This window comes from Pan paniscus, chromosome 9, assembly GCF_029289425.2.
Source record: "Pan paniscus chromosome 9, NHGRI_mPanPan1-v2.0_pri, whole genome shotgun sequence".
In the NCBI taxonomy this organism is placed as follows: domain Eukaryota; kingdom Metazoa; phylum Chordata; class Mammalia; order Primates; family Hominidae; genus Pan; species Pan paniscus.
Genome location: NC_073258.2, coordinates 31889757 through 31906393, shown reverse-complemented (window position 1 = coordinate 31906393; position 16637 = coordinate 31889757). Strand labels below are relative to the sequence as shown.

The 16637-nt window shown below is 36.2% G+C and overlaps 1 protein-coding gene across 4 annotated transcripts in view; it reads left to right on the top strand.

The window, feature by feature from the left end:
• The window catches only part of LOC134731193 (chromatin assembly factor 1 subunit A-like), a 583486-nt gene that overhangs the window by 231404 nt on the left and 335445 nt on the right, over positions 1 to 16637 (top strand). For 2 of the 4 annotated variants that reach the window (XR_010113341.1, XM_063608144.1), the window contains exon 2: positions 570 to 627. The exons of the other annotated variants lie outside the window; for them this stretch is intronic. Coding sequence is in view for 1 of the 2 variants with exons in the window: in XM_063608144.1 (XP_063464214.1) it covers positions 570 to 627 (58 nt within the window). In the remaining variant the exon portion in view is untranslated. The remainder of the gene's footprint in view (positions 1 to 569; positions 628 to 16637) is intronic. 4 annotated transcript variants of the gene reach the window in all.

The window sequence follows — 16637 nt, the reverse complement described above, 5'->3', positions numbered from 1 at the left end:
GCAATGGAAGTGACTAAATAGTACTAGTTTACTTTTGTTTATGAGTGCATTTATTTATTATATCTCTAGATCCAAATAAGATTTTGTAATTGCTTATAATAAAACATGGTAAGACAGGAAAATGTTCATAGTGTTCACAGATTAAAACACAAAAGATGAAGGGATGAAAAAGATGAAAGTCAGCTTGGAGGAAGTAGAAAAGAGGTAAAATGAAACCAAAGGGCAAATTAATACAATAAGTCTCTGGCATAGTTCTCAAATGATTCCAAAAAGTGAGTCAAAAGCGTGGCTCAAAAATGTTTAGTGGGTAAAGCCAAAGAGAATATGATCAGTTTCAGGAGTCACATATTCCCTAGATAGACACATACCAATTGCCAAGGAGAATCCTACTTTGAGTGACTCAGCAGTATCAAGAGATTTTTATCCTGTCAATTCTTGCACATGAAATAATGGAACCACTGAAAGATGGCTATTGAAAATAATTTAAAAAATTAAAAACCAAACAAGTTGCACAATTGCACCACCTCAGAAAGACATGAAATTTCTAATTTGTCATCTATATTTCCCAGGTTCATCTGCTCCAGAAAACCCTGCCTTATTACCTATCCTTTCCCTGATGTCTCCAAGGTGGGCTAAGTAACTATTGTCTGTGTTTCTATTACCTGCTGTGGATATGTTTATCAGAACCTTTATTATGTATACATAATCATTGTTATTGATGCTGTTAAGGACAGAGGTGGTACATAGCTTCTCAGTTCTGAGATTTTAGTATCATTTTTGGCATAGAATAGATTTCAATAAATGTTTGAAAATGAAGGAACAAATGAATGACACTCTCATTCAATCTGATCTGCTTCTTGACAAAAATAGTCTCAAGTCATCTGGGCCTTTCTTTACATGTCTTTACAATGAAAGGCAAACATGTATATACAATTGAAAATGCAGATTATTACTAGGTGCTCATTTCGGTGCCAGTAACAGAAATCCAACCTGAACCATCTTGGGCAAAGGACTGGATTTATTAAGTATATATGGGAGTACCTCAGTTGAAGGGCTTAGGAACTAAACTATAGGAAAGGTAGGAATTCTGTCAACCTTCATGTCTAACTAAAGCCAGGCTGAAATGCTGCTGGGTCTCTTGGTCCATGAATCTTCTCTTTTGTTGGTTAACTTTGTTTTACACACACACACACACACAGGCTCTTTTGACCACAGTGGGGAAAACACAAACACTGAAGATTGAGAGTCTAACATCTTCATGAATTATGTCCCCAAAGAAAAGTTGAGTAAATCCCCAAATCTAGTTTAAAAAAACATTATTAAGAAAGACTCTAATGGGCTCAACTTGTGTCAAGAAATGCTCCTTGTCCAATAGACTCTATGAAAAGTTTTGGATTTCCTATAATAGAGTTTGGATTATATTCTATGGCAGGTGTTCCCAACCCACAGTCTGTGGACTAGTACTGGCCCATGGCCTGTTAGGAACTGGGCCACACAGCAGGAGGTGAGTGGCTGGCGAGCAAGCATTACTGCCTGAGCTCCACCTCCTATCAGATCAGTGGTGGCATTGGATTCTCATAGAGTGCAAACCCTATTGTAAACTGTGCATGTGAGGAATCTAGGTTGGGCATTCCTTATGAGAATCTAATACCTGAAAATCTGAGGTGGAACAGTTTCATCCCAAAATCACACCCTCCTCCACACCCTCTGTAGAAAAATTGTCTTCCACGGAACTAGTCCCTGGTGCCATAAAGGTTGGGGACCACTGTCCTATGGAACAGAATTTCTTCAGTTTTGTATGTGCCGTGCACTTTTTTGGTAATATAGTAAAGCCGCTTCTCAGAAAATTTTTGAGTAATGTTAAACAAGACTATTATGATTTCAAAGGCATTTGTGTTGAACCAAAATATATTTTTAAAATAGTGATAATCATAGTATATGTGCTTCTTTATTAGTGCAATAAATAAGAAGATTTAGTGGCAGGTACTAACAACCTAATTACATAATTGCAATAAATGGTGATGACAAACGTATTTTGAGATATTTGCAATGTAAAGTGATATGAAAATATCTGTGGTTTCTATTAGTGACAAAGTTAGAGGTACTGGTGATATTACTACAGTGTTTTGCCTAAATTAATAATGTAAGGCTATGTTAACGTGCCTTAGAGGTTGGTGAAAATATACATATTTTTTTCTCAACCACATTCATAGACAACCAAAATTCTATCCATAACTAGCCTATAGAAGAATGAGGAACCTTGCTACACATGAGAGAGACTGTGAAGAAATGGTAATCAAGGATGTGATGCGATTATAGAGACACCATATCAGAATAGTTAAGATTATAGAATTTGGCATTAGAAAAATGTGGAATTGAATCTCATTTCTGTAACTTTGTAATTGTTGTGGATGGAACCAGTACCTTAACTTCTGTAGGGACTTTTTTTTTTTTCACCTACTTAATGATTATACCTTTAACTAAATTCCTAGAGTCATTGTAAGGCTTAAATAAAATAATGCATATGGAGTGGTTAGTGAAGGTTTGGCAGGGAAATTTTAGGTTAAAAATAATCATCATGGGTATTGAGACTCTTTTCTACCTCTTATCTTCTTTGGATATTGACATACTTTGGTATATATTGGTAGAAAAAAATCTTTGGTTATCTTCTTGGAAAGAGTGCTAGACTTTTGCACATTAAACCTTTCTTGGAAGGAGATGAGGGAGAATGATATTTCCTTTTCCTGTTAGTTTAGGGTTATAGGCATAAATTCAGTGACATCTTGGAAAGAGTGACTTCTCATATGGATGGCAGATGGGGCTGTCATGTTTCTTAAAATATCAACAGCATAACCAGGAAAGGCTCTATTCTAAGTTTGGGATGTAAGCTCAATCTCTTGGATATGGCAAGCTGTGCCTTCCAGCCTCCTGAAATGATTTCAGCTAGCTAAAATACCACTGAAGTCGCTAAAATTTTAGTTGATTTTGCATCCAACACCTGGCTCTTGGTTGAATTGTTTATACTCGTGGGTTTAATTTTAGATTTAAGCTTCATATTTTTCTTACTACTCCAGATATTCTTGATTTTCTTACTGAATTTAAAATGTTTATGATTTACCGGCAGAGTATGTAGTTTTAGACCTTGTTGTAAATATACAAAATGCTATAGCAGCCCATTAGCATGAACATACTGATTTGCTCTCTGCCTCTTTACCCAAGACATAGATCTTTATGTGTCTTACCAGTTCCTCCTATATTCAACCACTTATTCATTGACAAAGCCAGTAAAGATATAGGTAATTAAATGAAGTGGGTGTTATTTTGTTTGGCTAGCTGGATTTTTGCCAGGTTTTTTTTTTTTTCTTTATCTATTTGGAAGAGGCTTAAATATACTCCAACAAGGCCGGTGAGTCAGATTACAAGGCCTCCTTCTATTGTGTAAAGTCCCTCTAAGTTTTTAGCGCCATTCATTCTCAGGAATCTCAGCTCTTTTTGGCTCTTTGGAGTCTCTATGAATAATGAAAAATACCAGAAGCAGCATTTTCTGCAACATATCTGGGGTCCTTTTACATTTTCCCATTCTTATCTTCACTTGTTCTGCCAGGTTGAGATGGGATGTGACTTTCTTCTTCACCGTTTCATTGTAGGAGAGTTTCTTACTCAAGCTGGCCAAAAAGGCTCCAATTTACTTTCCATAGTGGAATTCTTGAACTAAGCATATCAGTTAGACTTTTCCTCATCTCAGCCCCAGCAAGCAGGCATTTATATCACTATTATCACACTTATTAAAAACAATATAATTAGCTTCACCAGACTGAACATTTTGCAATGAATTTTTATTTATTCATTCAATTAATAAACATCATTTATTTGTTGAGTACTTATTCTGTATCAGGTGAGTGCTAGGCACAGAGTATATTACTGGTGAACAAGAAGGACAAGGTTCCTGCTCTCACAAAATTTAGAGTGGAATGGACTTTCACTCCATATCCCAACACCTCCCATCAAGTATGGCATAAAGGAGGTAGTAGATATTATCAGAATAGTGCAAAATTAAATTTGTAGTTAACAACCACTGTTAAAATAAATTATAAAATTTACCATTATTTAGTTATAATAAATTGAAGCTATCCTAAGAATAACATGGGCAAAAGAAAAAGTGAAAGACAGGCAAAGTGTTCTGAGAAAACCTTTCTCAGGCAAAGCAAGATTTAACTTTGGTGAAGACTGTGGTATTACCAATGAGTTTTGAGACAGCAGTGCATCATTTCTATAACTTTCCAATGCTGACCTAAGAAAACCCTGCCTGCAGGTATTTCAGGCATTGGAAACTTTCAGTGCTAACAATTATATTCAGATGGTTGCTCATCAACAGGCACTGGCATCTTGTTATAATGGAGTGTATTTCCTCTGCTTGAATAGATTTCCATGCTCCATTCATTTGATAGTTTTATTCGTAAAACTCCAGTCTGCATCAACTTACTTCTATTTCATTATCTTTGAAATAACAAGCTGTAAGCAAAGATAACACAGGGTGGATATTCCTAATACAGCACGTTATAAGAAACGCATTGAATGTGTGATGTAACTAGGAGCTTGTTTATTTTGTATTTCAGTCCAAAATGAGGAGAGAGGAAATCTTAGTATGTATTTAGTTAGGTCAAGGAAAATAAAAGCAATTCATATTGCAGGGAATAGAAGCTGGTAGCTTGGGAGACAAAGAGAAAGGGGAGTGAAGATTAAGGAATGGGATCATGTATGGGAAAATGAAGCTATTTAAAGCAGATAGCCATTCTGAATTAAGTGGATTAACTGAGTAAGATTGTTTGCATTCTTCTATGGTCAGTTAAGGGAACAGTTAAGGAGGTCTTATAACAGAACTGCAAGTCATTGACTCTGAGGGACTTCATGCAAATCACTTGACATCTCTGGGCATCAGTTTCCTCATCTACCTGCTATGGGAATAGTGGGTAGTTTCTAAGGTCTTTTGTTACTCAAAAGTCTCCAAGTTTTTCACAGGACCCAAGGGAATTAAATATTTACTTTGGCTACTACATGTTTTAAATAATAAAACCCATGTATTAGAATAAAAACATGACATATCCCTGTTGGTTTTAAGTGAATGACATTGCATTTTTTAATGCTTTCGTACTACATTTTTAGCTTTGGATAGTAAACATCTCTGTCCAGAGCTTTGCAGCAGGCATGGGCATTATGAAATCTTTGGATCAGTCAGAAATGAGAACCACTGTAAGTTTTATGGAAATCAGGGGTTTCTATTAGAAATAAAAATTTTATTAGAAATTAGATTTACACAAATGTAGGAGAAAATGAGGAAGTAGAAGTCTGAAAAGTGAAAGTTGGGGGGTTACAGTAATAGTGGCTAATCAGTCAGTCTCATATGCTACTGTGAGTGGACAGGACAGAGCCAATGTGGACAGCAAAGGGGTGACTTCTGAAGGATCTGTGGAGATTGCTGCCTTGGAAGAAGCTGTTGTCTCTACAGAGGTAAAGCTACCCTTTTGTGGATCTACAGCGAAGTATCTGATGTAGGGCTAGGGATTGCTGTTGGCCAGCAGAGACTATAGTCAGGCACTAGCTGAATGTGGAGCAGAAGAGAACCTAGATAAGCTTGGATTTGCTGGGTACTTCTTCATCTGTCCTTATGGTGTTCGCCTTTGTCATGTCTTACTGCAACGAATTTCAGTCAAGTAATGTCTCAGCTTCACTTCTGCTTTCCAAACCACATGCAGGTTTCCCTTTTGGCCAACTCTGACCTGGAACCGTATGGTTGACATAGCACATAGGGACAGAAAGAAAGTGACTGATACTAAATATATTTCATTTAAGTCTTCCTGATACCAAATTTAAAGTATATATGATATTGGATACTGCTTTTAAGCATTTTCAAGTAGAGGGCTCTAAGCTAAGATAGATTTCTGAAAGCACCGTCAAACCTATAAGAAGATAGATAAATAAAGACACAATCTATAATTTGCACATCACATTACAGTGTACAAAATGTTTTAGTTTTACTTAGGGTTTATTGTATATGGTTTTGCAATTACCCTGAGGAATGATTAAACCGGGAGTTATTAATCCTGATGATTACAAAAAATGACTAAAGTCTAAATAAGTAAGAGCCAAGGATGAAGCTGGTTGATCTTAGAATATGCTGAGTAGGGAATCATTTATGTGATTCAAAGGATTCCAAAAAGTATGTCTCACTTCAAGCATCTTCCCATTTTGTTTTGACCATAACAATTTGATTAATGATGTGCTGCTTTGGATTGTGTATAATAGTAATATTGTTAGTATTTCATTCTGTTCCATGTATAATCCATTTTGAAGTTTACAATGGACTTTCAAATCTTTTATCTTATTTTGTCTTCAGAAAATATTCCTCTGGTAGATTTTTACTACCTCCATTTTACAAATAAAAAAGTCTCAGAAAGACCAAGTAACTGTTTCACTCTCATGACAATTTGACTAGTTGAAGCAGAACTCAACCCACCAGATAATCTCACTTCAAGTTCATAGCTCTTTCTAATCTTTTCACTGCTATTCTTATTGTTAGTCAGGAGACACTAAAGCTATTTTGCATGCACGGATTTATGAAACAGAAAATACTTTACAGTGGAGGTGTTAAATAAGTATTTTACTAAGTCAGGCTCAGATCAGAGAAATATATACTTAATACATCAGCACCGGAGGAGACCCTCAGAAGCAGGTATGACTGCAGAGCCTAAGGAGAGAGTTGGCATTTGTGGGAGGAAGAGGGTACAGATGCCCTGGGAATGGCAATACTTCACCAACCTCCAAGCAGAAGATGCTGAGCAGTAAATTGGGAAAATGCCATATTTTCTCTGGGAAAATGAGAATGTGGGCAGATAGACAATAAAAGAACAAACAGCGTATCTTGTTTCCATTAGTATCATCCTTTCGGAACAGTGATGGTGGAGAGATGGTCATGAGTGTTCCTGGAAGCCCTTGAGAATAGACGCTTTGAAAAATATCTTATACTGTTTATTTCTTAGTATGTATTTGAAATGGTCTGAGAAGATAAGACTACCTGATGATATTTATTTGACAACTTATTGGTTTAACTTACAAAATTTCTGTTTCAGGTACACCTCAGAGCTCTCTATGGTACAGTAGAAATAGACTTGCACAAGAAAGGAATGTGATCTGGTAAAATGTCAGTGGTTTCATGTATTCTTAGATCTCTTCTCTGTTCCATTTTTTACTGTTTTTTGTCATTACATTCTTGATCCACTAGGAGACCTTATACTTCTCATCTCTGAAAGTCTGGGATATGGAGGTTCAGAGATCTTGGTTCCTCTAAAGGAACACTCTTGCCAGTGGACAGGGGAGATTTCATTGAACTATTAGTTATGGATGCTGCCTGAGAACTTTGGACTCTTTGTGAGTAGGGACCACCCTCAGGTGAGAAGAGTTACCATATTGACCAAGACAGTTGATCTTGATCAACACCAGAGATATTCTTTGTTTTATATCTTGAGGCAGAGAAGACTATGTATGGAACACGTGATCAACTTGGTTGTTTTTTAGTATTCCCTTGTACAATTTCGACTGTAAATTATGTGAAATTCTACTAGCCTGAGATGTGTATGATTACTAGCCACTTAGACCCCTTAAAAATGAGGGGTTAGGTGACAGCTGGTAAGCTACTAAGACCTACAGGGGTAAAGGAATTTAGAATGAATAACAAAGGACAGAGATGGAAATTTAGAATGGTTAGGAGAAGGGAGAGATGGTTACCAGTTGCAGCCCCAAAGCAAAGTGTAGTAATGGGGTATGTTGTTCATCCTACTGACCTCTCTTTAAAGTTTCCTTTTATGAAGAGAGGGTTAAGGGGAAAATGAAGGAACTACTTTAAAAACTGTATGGAGAAGTAGATCTGTGCAGAGCAAGGGAGGCACTATGGCAGCAACAGAATTTTGCTGCTCAGTTGTCACTTTAGGATAGAAGATCCTATGAGGAGTATTGGAATTCTTATTGGAATCCACTGCATTATTCACACCACAGCCATGATCCCCCATGCCGTGACTAGCACAGCAAGGGTACTAGACTTTGGCCATTTTTGCTAAATGCAGGATTCCTTTAATATGCAATTTCTTCTCTGGGCTCCTCATTGAGCTGATAGAGACTTTCTCGGAACTACAGTGCCGTATGAGACTTTCTACGGCATTCTCCTTCTTTTCCCTGTCCCTTTACAGGTATCAAAACTGCATCTAACTGAAGGCAATCCCTGTCTACTCTCGTTCCCTCTCTTCTTTATTTTTCACTGGCTTTTCCCTACTAAATCTCTTTCATGTATAATTCCATCTTGGCATTTGCTTTCCGAAGGAACTGAATTCACCCAAGGATGAAGCTTCAATTTTTTTTTTTCCATTCTTATAGGCCTTCTTATTGAGATGGCATGCATTTACTTCAGAAACTGTAGTAGCAAAAAAAAAGAGGCGATGTGGTTGAAAGGTGACCATGATACAGTGCTATTGGTAGATCTGGCCTCTGTAACTATTTTGCTCTACTGGCTGCTCAAAAGTGTTTCTGGTTCCTAGTACATTAAAACCAGAGAAATGTCCAGACAGAATCTGCTCCTCCTCCAACTGCTGGCAACATATGCACTTGACTCAGTACCAATCTGTTTTGGTTCATCTGTTGATCCTCACTTTTGAATTTGAGTCACTCCTCCAAATGATACGGCACATTTCTCAAATTCCAGGATTTTTTTTTTCCCACTTTCCTTTAATAACCATAGTCTCTCTTTCAGCTGACCCATTTTCATTCACAGGCCTTTACAAAACTTTATTATCCATCTCTTTCTTCTAGGCAACTTTCGGCCACCAGAAACCACCCAAAGACTCCTTTGACACTGTCCCAAACCAATCCTTTAGTTAGTCTTGTTTTAGCTAAGTTACAACATTTATCTATAACATGCATAGTTACTACTATAGATAGCATATAATATTTGGTGTTTGTAATTCCTTTGCATTTTGAGATGAATTGTGAATTATCTCTACAAGAGGAATTCTTAGTCTCATAAACAGAATATAGCTATGTGATACTTTAAATCTTCATTTCTTATTAATGAAGAAAACCCACCTAGTCTGAACAATGGTTTTAAAAGACCCAGGGAGCCCTATTAAAAACAAAACAAAAAAACTTGTTTTAAACTTGTTTTATTCCATGCATTGTTTTGATGTAACAATCCAGTATTATAATAATTGTTAAGTAGACATTTGACTAACTCACTTATTTGAAATACTGGGTCTTATTAATCTGATAGATTTAATGATCTTAGAAAATAAAATGTACATTGCTGCCCCTAGCTGTCCTACCAAAAACACTTCAAACGTGTTTTTGTCCATAAGCATAGTGCTGATAGGAAGTATAAGAAGTTAGACCTTCTTTTCCTTTGCTGGGAAAGCCCAGCTTCCAACATGACAGTAACTATAAGATTGAGAGAGATCAACACTGATTTTATTAAAACAGTGCCTGTCACTGTGTCGAGGCTCCACTATTTTCTCCATATCTGAAATTGTCTGGATGACCAAAAAACCTAATAAAATTTTGGTGATAGTAATGAATACAAAGATAGTGAATAAATAATTTATGTAATTGTGAATTCAACTCCTAACTTTCTGCTCATGCTTATAATGAGTAGGGGCAGACAATTCAGTACCTTGTTTTTCTGATATTGATTGAAAAGTTAGATTCCATCTCCTGGCTGTCTTGTTTAGACTGTTCATGTCGAACAACTAATTCACTGCTAGTTTTCCTCCTATTTTAACCTCTTCCCCACTCAATTGAATCTCATTTTCATGTATACATGGTGACACCCAGGTGCTCCTTCTGATTAAATCTGCCTATGAAATCCTATCTAGTATCTACTAGAGAAACTTCTATTTATGAAACATACCAGTTTGTTCAATATTAAATACTCAGTAGATAATGTTTTTTAATAGAACCGGTATTTTTATTTCAGTAGAAACCTTCAAACTGATTGTCAGCATTGGCATCTCCAGTATTGTAGATTAGAAGCCTTGACCATACTGAGGCATAACCTAACTCACAGTGCTTGGAATATTTTAAAAAATATCCCGTGTTTAATAAATGGGTTTGATATTCCATTAACAAAAAAGTATTCAAAGACAACAGTAAGTCTGGCTGTGATGGATGTTAAAGTGGACACAGCTAGGAGATATGGTTCAGTCATTGACTAAAATATTTTTTATTTATTTGGGGTAAAGGAACAAATTATGTTGGACTTTAAGCCCCTTGAGAACAGGAAATTTTTCCTTGTCATTTTAGCACAATAACATGCTCAATAAATGTTTACTAAATGAATACATGATAGACTAATAAAGAGAACAATTTGGGGCTAACCGACATAGAATAGATGATTTCTTGCTATAAAGTCCTGATAAGAAGGAATAAGAAATTGCTAGAAAGCTGGGAATGTATGCCATATATTGAAAAGTGACTTTTAAAATGACTTTGATTAAAGTCATGACTTATATTGTGCTGTCCAAGATACAGCCTTGGCATAAAAAGGTTGCTTTTTCCTTTTGACTGAAACCAGGTTTCTGTTTCCTAATTTCTGATACTAGTCCTCAGGCATCATTCTCTGACTTCTTCCAGGAAACAATTTATTTTTGTTTTTTGGTAAGTTCTAAGCATCATTTTAGGTCCCCTTAGAATCAATCTTCTCTAAGGTGTGCCTCTGACATGACAGATTTTGCTGGTCAGCAGCTTGGACATATCCACAGTCAACCTTGCAGGCATACACTTTTTATCTTTATTTAATTCTTATGTGACTGTGGACACTCCCCCATCAGGAGATGTTATCTGAGCATGCAATAGCTCCTGATGTAAGGAGCAGAAATCATGCGGGTGTTTGCACTCTTATTCCTTCCTTGTATTTCCAGCCTTTTCCAAATGCAAGCCCTGATGTCTTCAGCTGGCAGCTACCAATTACAGTTGCTCAGTCAAAGTGGAGAGTATGTTATTAGCTTATAACACTTATGAATAAGTGCACCCCAAATTAGCCTTGCTATATAAACCTTATATAAAGTCTGATAAGCTGAATTGTTCAGGTCAGCTTTAGAGTGATTTTGTAGTTACTGAGATGCAAATTTCCCCCAACCACTGCATCTTCCCTCTTTTCATAGTCTGAATGAAATGTGTCTTTCTTGTTTTTCTGATTTTGCTCCAGTTCGTAAAATCTTGAATTTTTCCCTGAAGAATACATTTGACTGGGACTTTGACAATCTCTCTAGCCATAATCAGCTCCTCTTCTTAGGGCTGGTTGCTAGGTAGACCAGTGATTTCTATTAATTTTTTAAGTATGGGCCATGAGACACCTATAGAGTCACCTATATTGCTTAATAAAAGTACATGTTTCAGAATCCAATTTTAGACTTCTGAAATTATAATACCCATATAGAGTACCCTAGATTTTGGAAGTTAAGAAACTTTCATAATTTGAAAAAGTTTGAGAAAACACTATACTAAATTGTGAGAAATATTACTATAGCTTGTACATCTGCCATTGAAGTTTGTACCCAAATTGAGATGTAATTACATTAATAATAGCTTTATTGAGATATAATTTACTTAACATAAAGTTCCCTCTTTTAAACGTATAATTCAGTGATCTAATTTTATTCAAGTTGTGATCTTGATGTTGTTTTTGTTTTCTTTTTTATCTTTTTATTTTTAGTTGACACGTAGTAATTGTACATATTGTTGAGATGCAGAGTGATTTCTCTCTGTGTGTGTGTGTGTATGTGTGTGTGTGTGTGTGTGTATGTCACTCTGTCACCAGGGGTGGAGTGCAGTGGTGCAATTATAGCTCACTGCAATCTAGAATTCTGGGGCTCAAATGATCCTCCTGCCTCAGTCTCTCAAGTAGCGGGGACTACTTGTGTGTGTGTGTGTCATCATGGCTAGCTAATTAAAACAATTTTTTTTTTTTGTAGAGATGGAGTCTCACTATGTTGCCCAGGCTAGTCTCAAACTCCTGAGCTCAAGTTATCTTCCCACTCTGGCCTCCCAAGGCAGTGGGATCACAAGCAAGAGCCACTGCAGCTGGCTCAGAGTGACATTTTAATACATATATACGAAGCATAACAATCAAATCAAGGTAATTAGTACATATATCACCTTGAACATTTATCATTTCTTTGTGTTATAAGCGTTCAAAATTCTTTTTAAATCACTATCCTGGAGACTCCTACTATAGTACCTAGTCTATAATATTACACTCCTTTAAATTTGGTGAATGAGTTTACCATATCTCTGAACATTCTTAATTAGACTGCTAATTACCCGCCTTGCAATCTAAGTCTACTGCTTGTAATTCTTTGGGACAGGATCACAGACTTGTTTCTTCCCAACCAGGTTTCTTCTATAGAACTAGTAGGCCTCGCAGACAAACCCACTTAGAATACAAATGCTCCTTGAATTATGATGAGGTTATGTCCCAATAAACCCATCATAAATTGAAAATATTATTAACTTGAAAATGGATTTAATACACCTAACTTTTGGACATTGTAGCTTAGCCTGGTCTACCTTAAATGTGCTCAGGACAGCTACATTAACCTACAGATGGGCAAAGTCATCTAACACAAAAACTATTTTATAATGAAGTGTTGGATATCTCCTGTAATTTATCAAATCCTGTACTAATAGTGGAAAGCAGAATGATTGTATGGGTACTCAAAGTACAGTCACTACTGAATGTATGTAGCTAACCCACCATTGTAATGTCAATAAATTGTAAGTCAAACCATCAGAAGTTGAGAGCCATCTGTATTCCACACAAGATTGTTTGGAGACAGCCTTGTCTAGAATGACAGATAAATGTTGGAAAGAGTGCATCATTAGTTTGGGTAGAAATGATGGGACCATACTAATAAAACGAGGAACTAAAGTTTACATTGGGTTTGGTAGAAAATAGATATCCACTATGAAATCAACTAAATAATATGAAGAAATACATTGTGGGTGTTTGTGTAAAATTGGTCTGGTAAGGGTGTATAGATAGGTCTGACAGAAATGAACCTAATATGAAAAGAACCCAAATGAAGGATATTGAACTGAACGAGGAGTTAGGTGATGAAGGCTGAGTTTGAGTCTTATTAGTCAGAATGAGAGAAAATTCTGCTAATATTTATTGCTTAAATGGAGCTGAAATAGTTAAACAGCATAATACCATGGCCTGGTGGCAGAGAAGCAGGTGATGCTGCTGAATGGCAGCAAAGTTGATAGTGGAGCTGATAAAGAGGAGTGAAAGCACTGAGTCTTGTACCTCACAGCTGAGCCCAAGCTGCCATTGTCGTTTCTCAACTACAAAATATGATTGATGCTACGATGGAGAAATAAAAGAGGGTGGTTATCAGATGTTGTTGGGAGGTGGTATATTGAGGTGCAAGGACATACTGCTTATATGTTTGAGCAAAAAATATCATTTCTGGAAACAACAAGATAGTGCTAGCATACATCCACATGATGAATCATATTAGGTACTTATTTATACAATATTTCTTTCAGGGCACATTCTCTCCAAAGCATTCAGTTTCACCTTCCTCATCACATTCCATCCTCATTCCTTTCTTTGTCAATTTTCTTACCAGTAGAGGATTATGGGAAAAAATATTTATAATTTATTTTTTTTAAATGTCTGTATTAATCAGGATATTTTTGGTGAAAGATATCCCCCAAAATTTTTTGGTCGAAACTAATATTGCTCAGTATTTGATTCTGCATTTCTTGAACATGAAAACCACACGACAAGTTTTAGACAACGGATCCCAAATAGAAGCAATCTGTGTAACATCTAGCCCAAAGCCTTTAAGAACAAGATGTTACCTCATGCTGTCTCTTCCCCTTTAGTGGTAACCTTGCAGGCCACATGTTGAATCAGCCTGGATCCTTGAATCACTGCATGGAGGAGAGCTTTCCTAGGGAATTGTCTAATCTAAATCAGATATTGTGTGATCCAGAAATAAATCTGTTCTGTTAAGCCACTAGGTTTGTACTGTTTACTTGTTAACATAATCTTGCTTGTACATCTTGCCTGGTATTGTAAGTTGGCATGGCTTTTGCTAAAAAGCACATAGCCTAAAACTACAGGGGTAACTGACTTCAGAAATAGCTAGACTTAAGTGATTACTTACTTTTGTTTTTAATTCCTCTGTATTGCCTTCATTCCTAAACAGTCTCTCTCTGTCTCTGAAGTATCTCAGGCTCTTTACTCAGCAGTCTGGTTAAAAAATGTGGGGTAGGGTGCTTTTTAAACAGTAGTTTTCTGACTCTGAGCAAATCAAGTAAACAAACAAATCTGAAATTGAATATCATTTTATTGGCCTGGATCATGTATTTACTTCTCTATCCATGAATATAAATTGTGACCATATATTTAACGTGTTAGGATTGGCCTGACCGTGGGTCAAGAGGTATGATTAGTCCCACCCAAATAATACAAACTAACAAGGAGTGAGGAGCAGTTCTCCAAAATGAAATAGAGTCATGGAATATTAATGCTGAGGGGCAAAAAAGTTCATATTAATTCATATATTAGTACAGAGACTAACTCCTTATAATTCTAGGCAATATTGTACAAGAATGCCCTATAGAGGGTTTTCTGAGTGGATATTTCCCGATGGAATAATACCTTTTACTTTTTAATATCCAAAACTCATGGATCCTACAAAAATATCAATGCAACATTTTTTCAGCCTATGTTTGCATCAAAAACTGTATATTTTTGTCCCTAGACACAATATAACATTTCAAACAAAATGATGTTTAGGAAAAGTCTTGAGTTGTATTCCAAAACACAGTTAGTAGAATGTCAAAATCATGATAAATGTTCGAAAACTATAAAGTCTGGTGAGTGTCAACAAACAAGACATGTAATTTGGATATGTCTGATGCTAAGAAGGCATCACAGTGTCACACTCAAGGTGAGCCACCCTCTGCCACTGGGCACTTGTTCTGAATAGCTTTCATATTGTTGTAAGGTTTTTGCCAAGAATAATACAATGTGAGCCCCCAAACACAAGAAATTACTCATGAAAATTGTGGGGAAGTAAGCAAAGCAAATGAGGAAGTAATTGCAATGGAAATAAAAGTGCTACTGCATAAAATGTAATTGTTTCTTTTTTAACAACTATATTGTTTTGATAATCATGGGGTTATAGGCTAAGTATTTTTTCTGTATTTCAATTATATTTTAGAAATATGTTGGGAATTTTTCCTATATAAAATATAGGAAAAATAATGGGAAATGGGCTTCATGACATTGCTTTGTTTTGTTTGGCTTTCTTTTTATAGAACATCTGATTTCAAGGGCATATTACCATCCACAAGCAGGACATCTCTGCATTTCTAAGCTACTGTCCTGATACTCTACTTGGATCTGTGTTAACCTGTCTCCTCAAGGGTCACCTCTTCTGCTGTTCTTTATTTTCTAGGACAGTGGAGTGTCTAGAAATCTTACACAGTGAGAAGTACCATATAACAGTGAAGGCCAAAGTTTGAAATGACGTGAAATAATAATATCTTCTAGGCCTGATTTTAGGCTATACAACAATGCCATTAAATGACCCAGAGGCTCTCATAGATTCTGAGAATATATATGTCTTAGACGATAGACTTGATGTATTTAAACTTCTTTATTTTGAATTTTTTGTCTTTTTAATTTTTTTTTTATTATTTGAGTTTTTTGTTGTTGACAATCCTGTAATATCATCAATTATTCAGTGTACAAATTTCCCCATTTGTCTCATACGTTTTGTTCACAGTTTGCTTGAATCGGGATTCAAATAACATCCACTCATTGCATTTGATGGATAGCCTCTGAAATCTCTTTCAATCTAAACATTCTTCATCTCTTTAATTTTTCTTGTAATATATTCCAAACTACCACATCATTTGTCCTTCAGGGTTTCCTGCATTTTGGATTTTGCTGGTTGTCTCCTCATGGTGTGTTTAACATATTGCTATGTGTCCTGGATTTCCCATAATCTACTACAACTAAATTGGAAAGCATGATCTGACTCAAGCTTTTTTTTTGTTTTTGTTTCTTGTTTTTGTTTTTGTTTTTTGGCAAAAATACTTGATGGGAGCAGAGGAGGGTGGCACTCCCACCATCTAGTTGTTTTCAAAGTGCCAAGGATCAGTTATCAGTGGCCAGTGTGCCCACTCTTGCTTTGCCCTGCGTAATGAAAGGGCAATCAGGTCAATGACAATGGGAATCAGTTAAAAAGAAAACATGAATCGATGTGTCTCGTGTCACTCACACAGAATACTGTCAGACTGATGGAGGCAGGTCTCCCTTGGAAGCGGGCAGAAAGGGCTAATGAGCTATTTCAGACAGGCTTGGTAATTTACGTCAACCTTGATGAACGAGTACTTAATGCTCTCAGATAGCTCTGTGGGGCTTCAATAGTTCAAAGAAAGTGATTTGTCACATCTTAGGCTCTTAGATATTTCTTTTTATTGATTATTTGTCTATTCTAGAACAAAATACATTTCTGCATCAAGTTATTAAGTATGAAGATCAGCAAACAAAGGAAGAAATGTGAGCAAGTTGTGAGAAT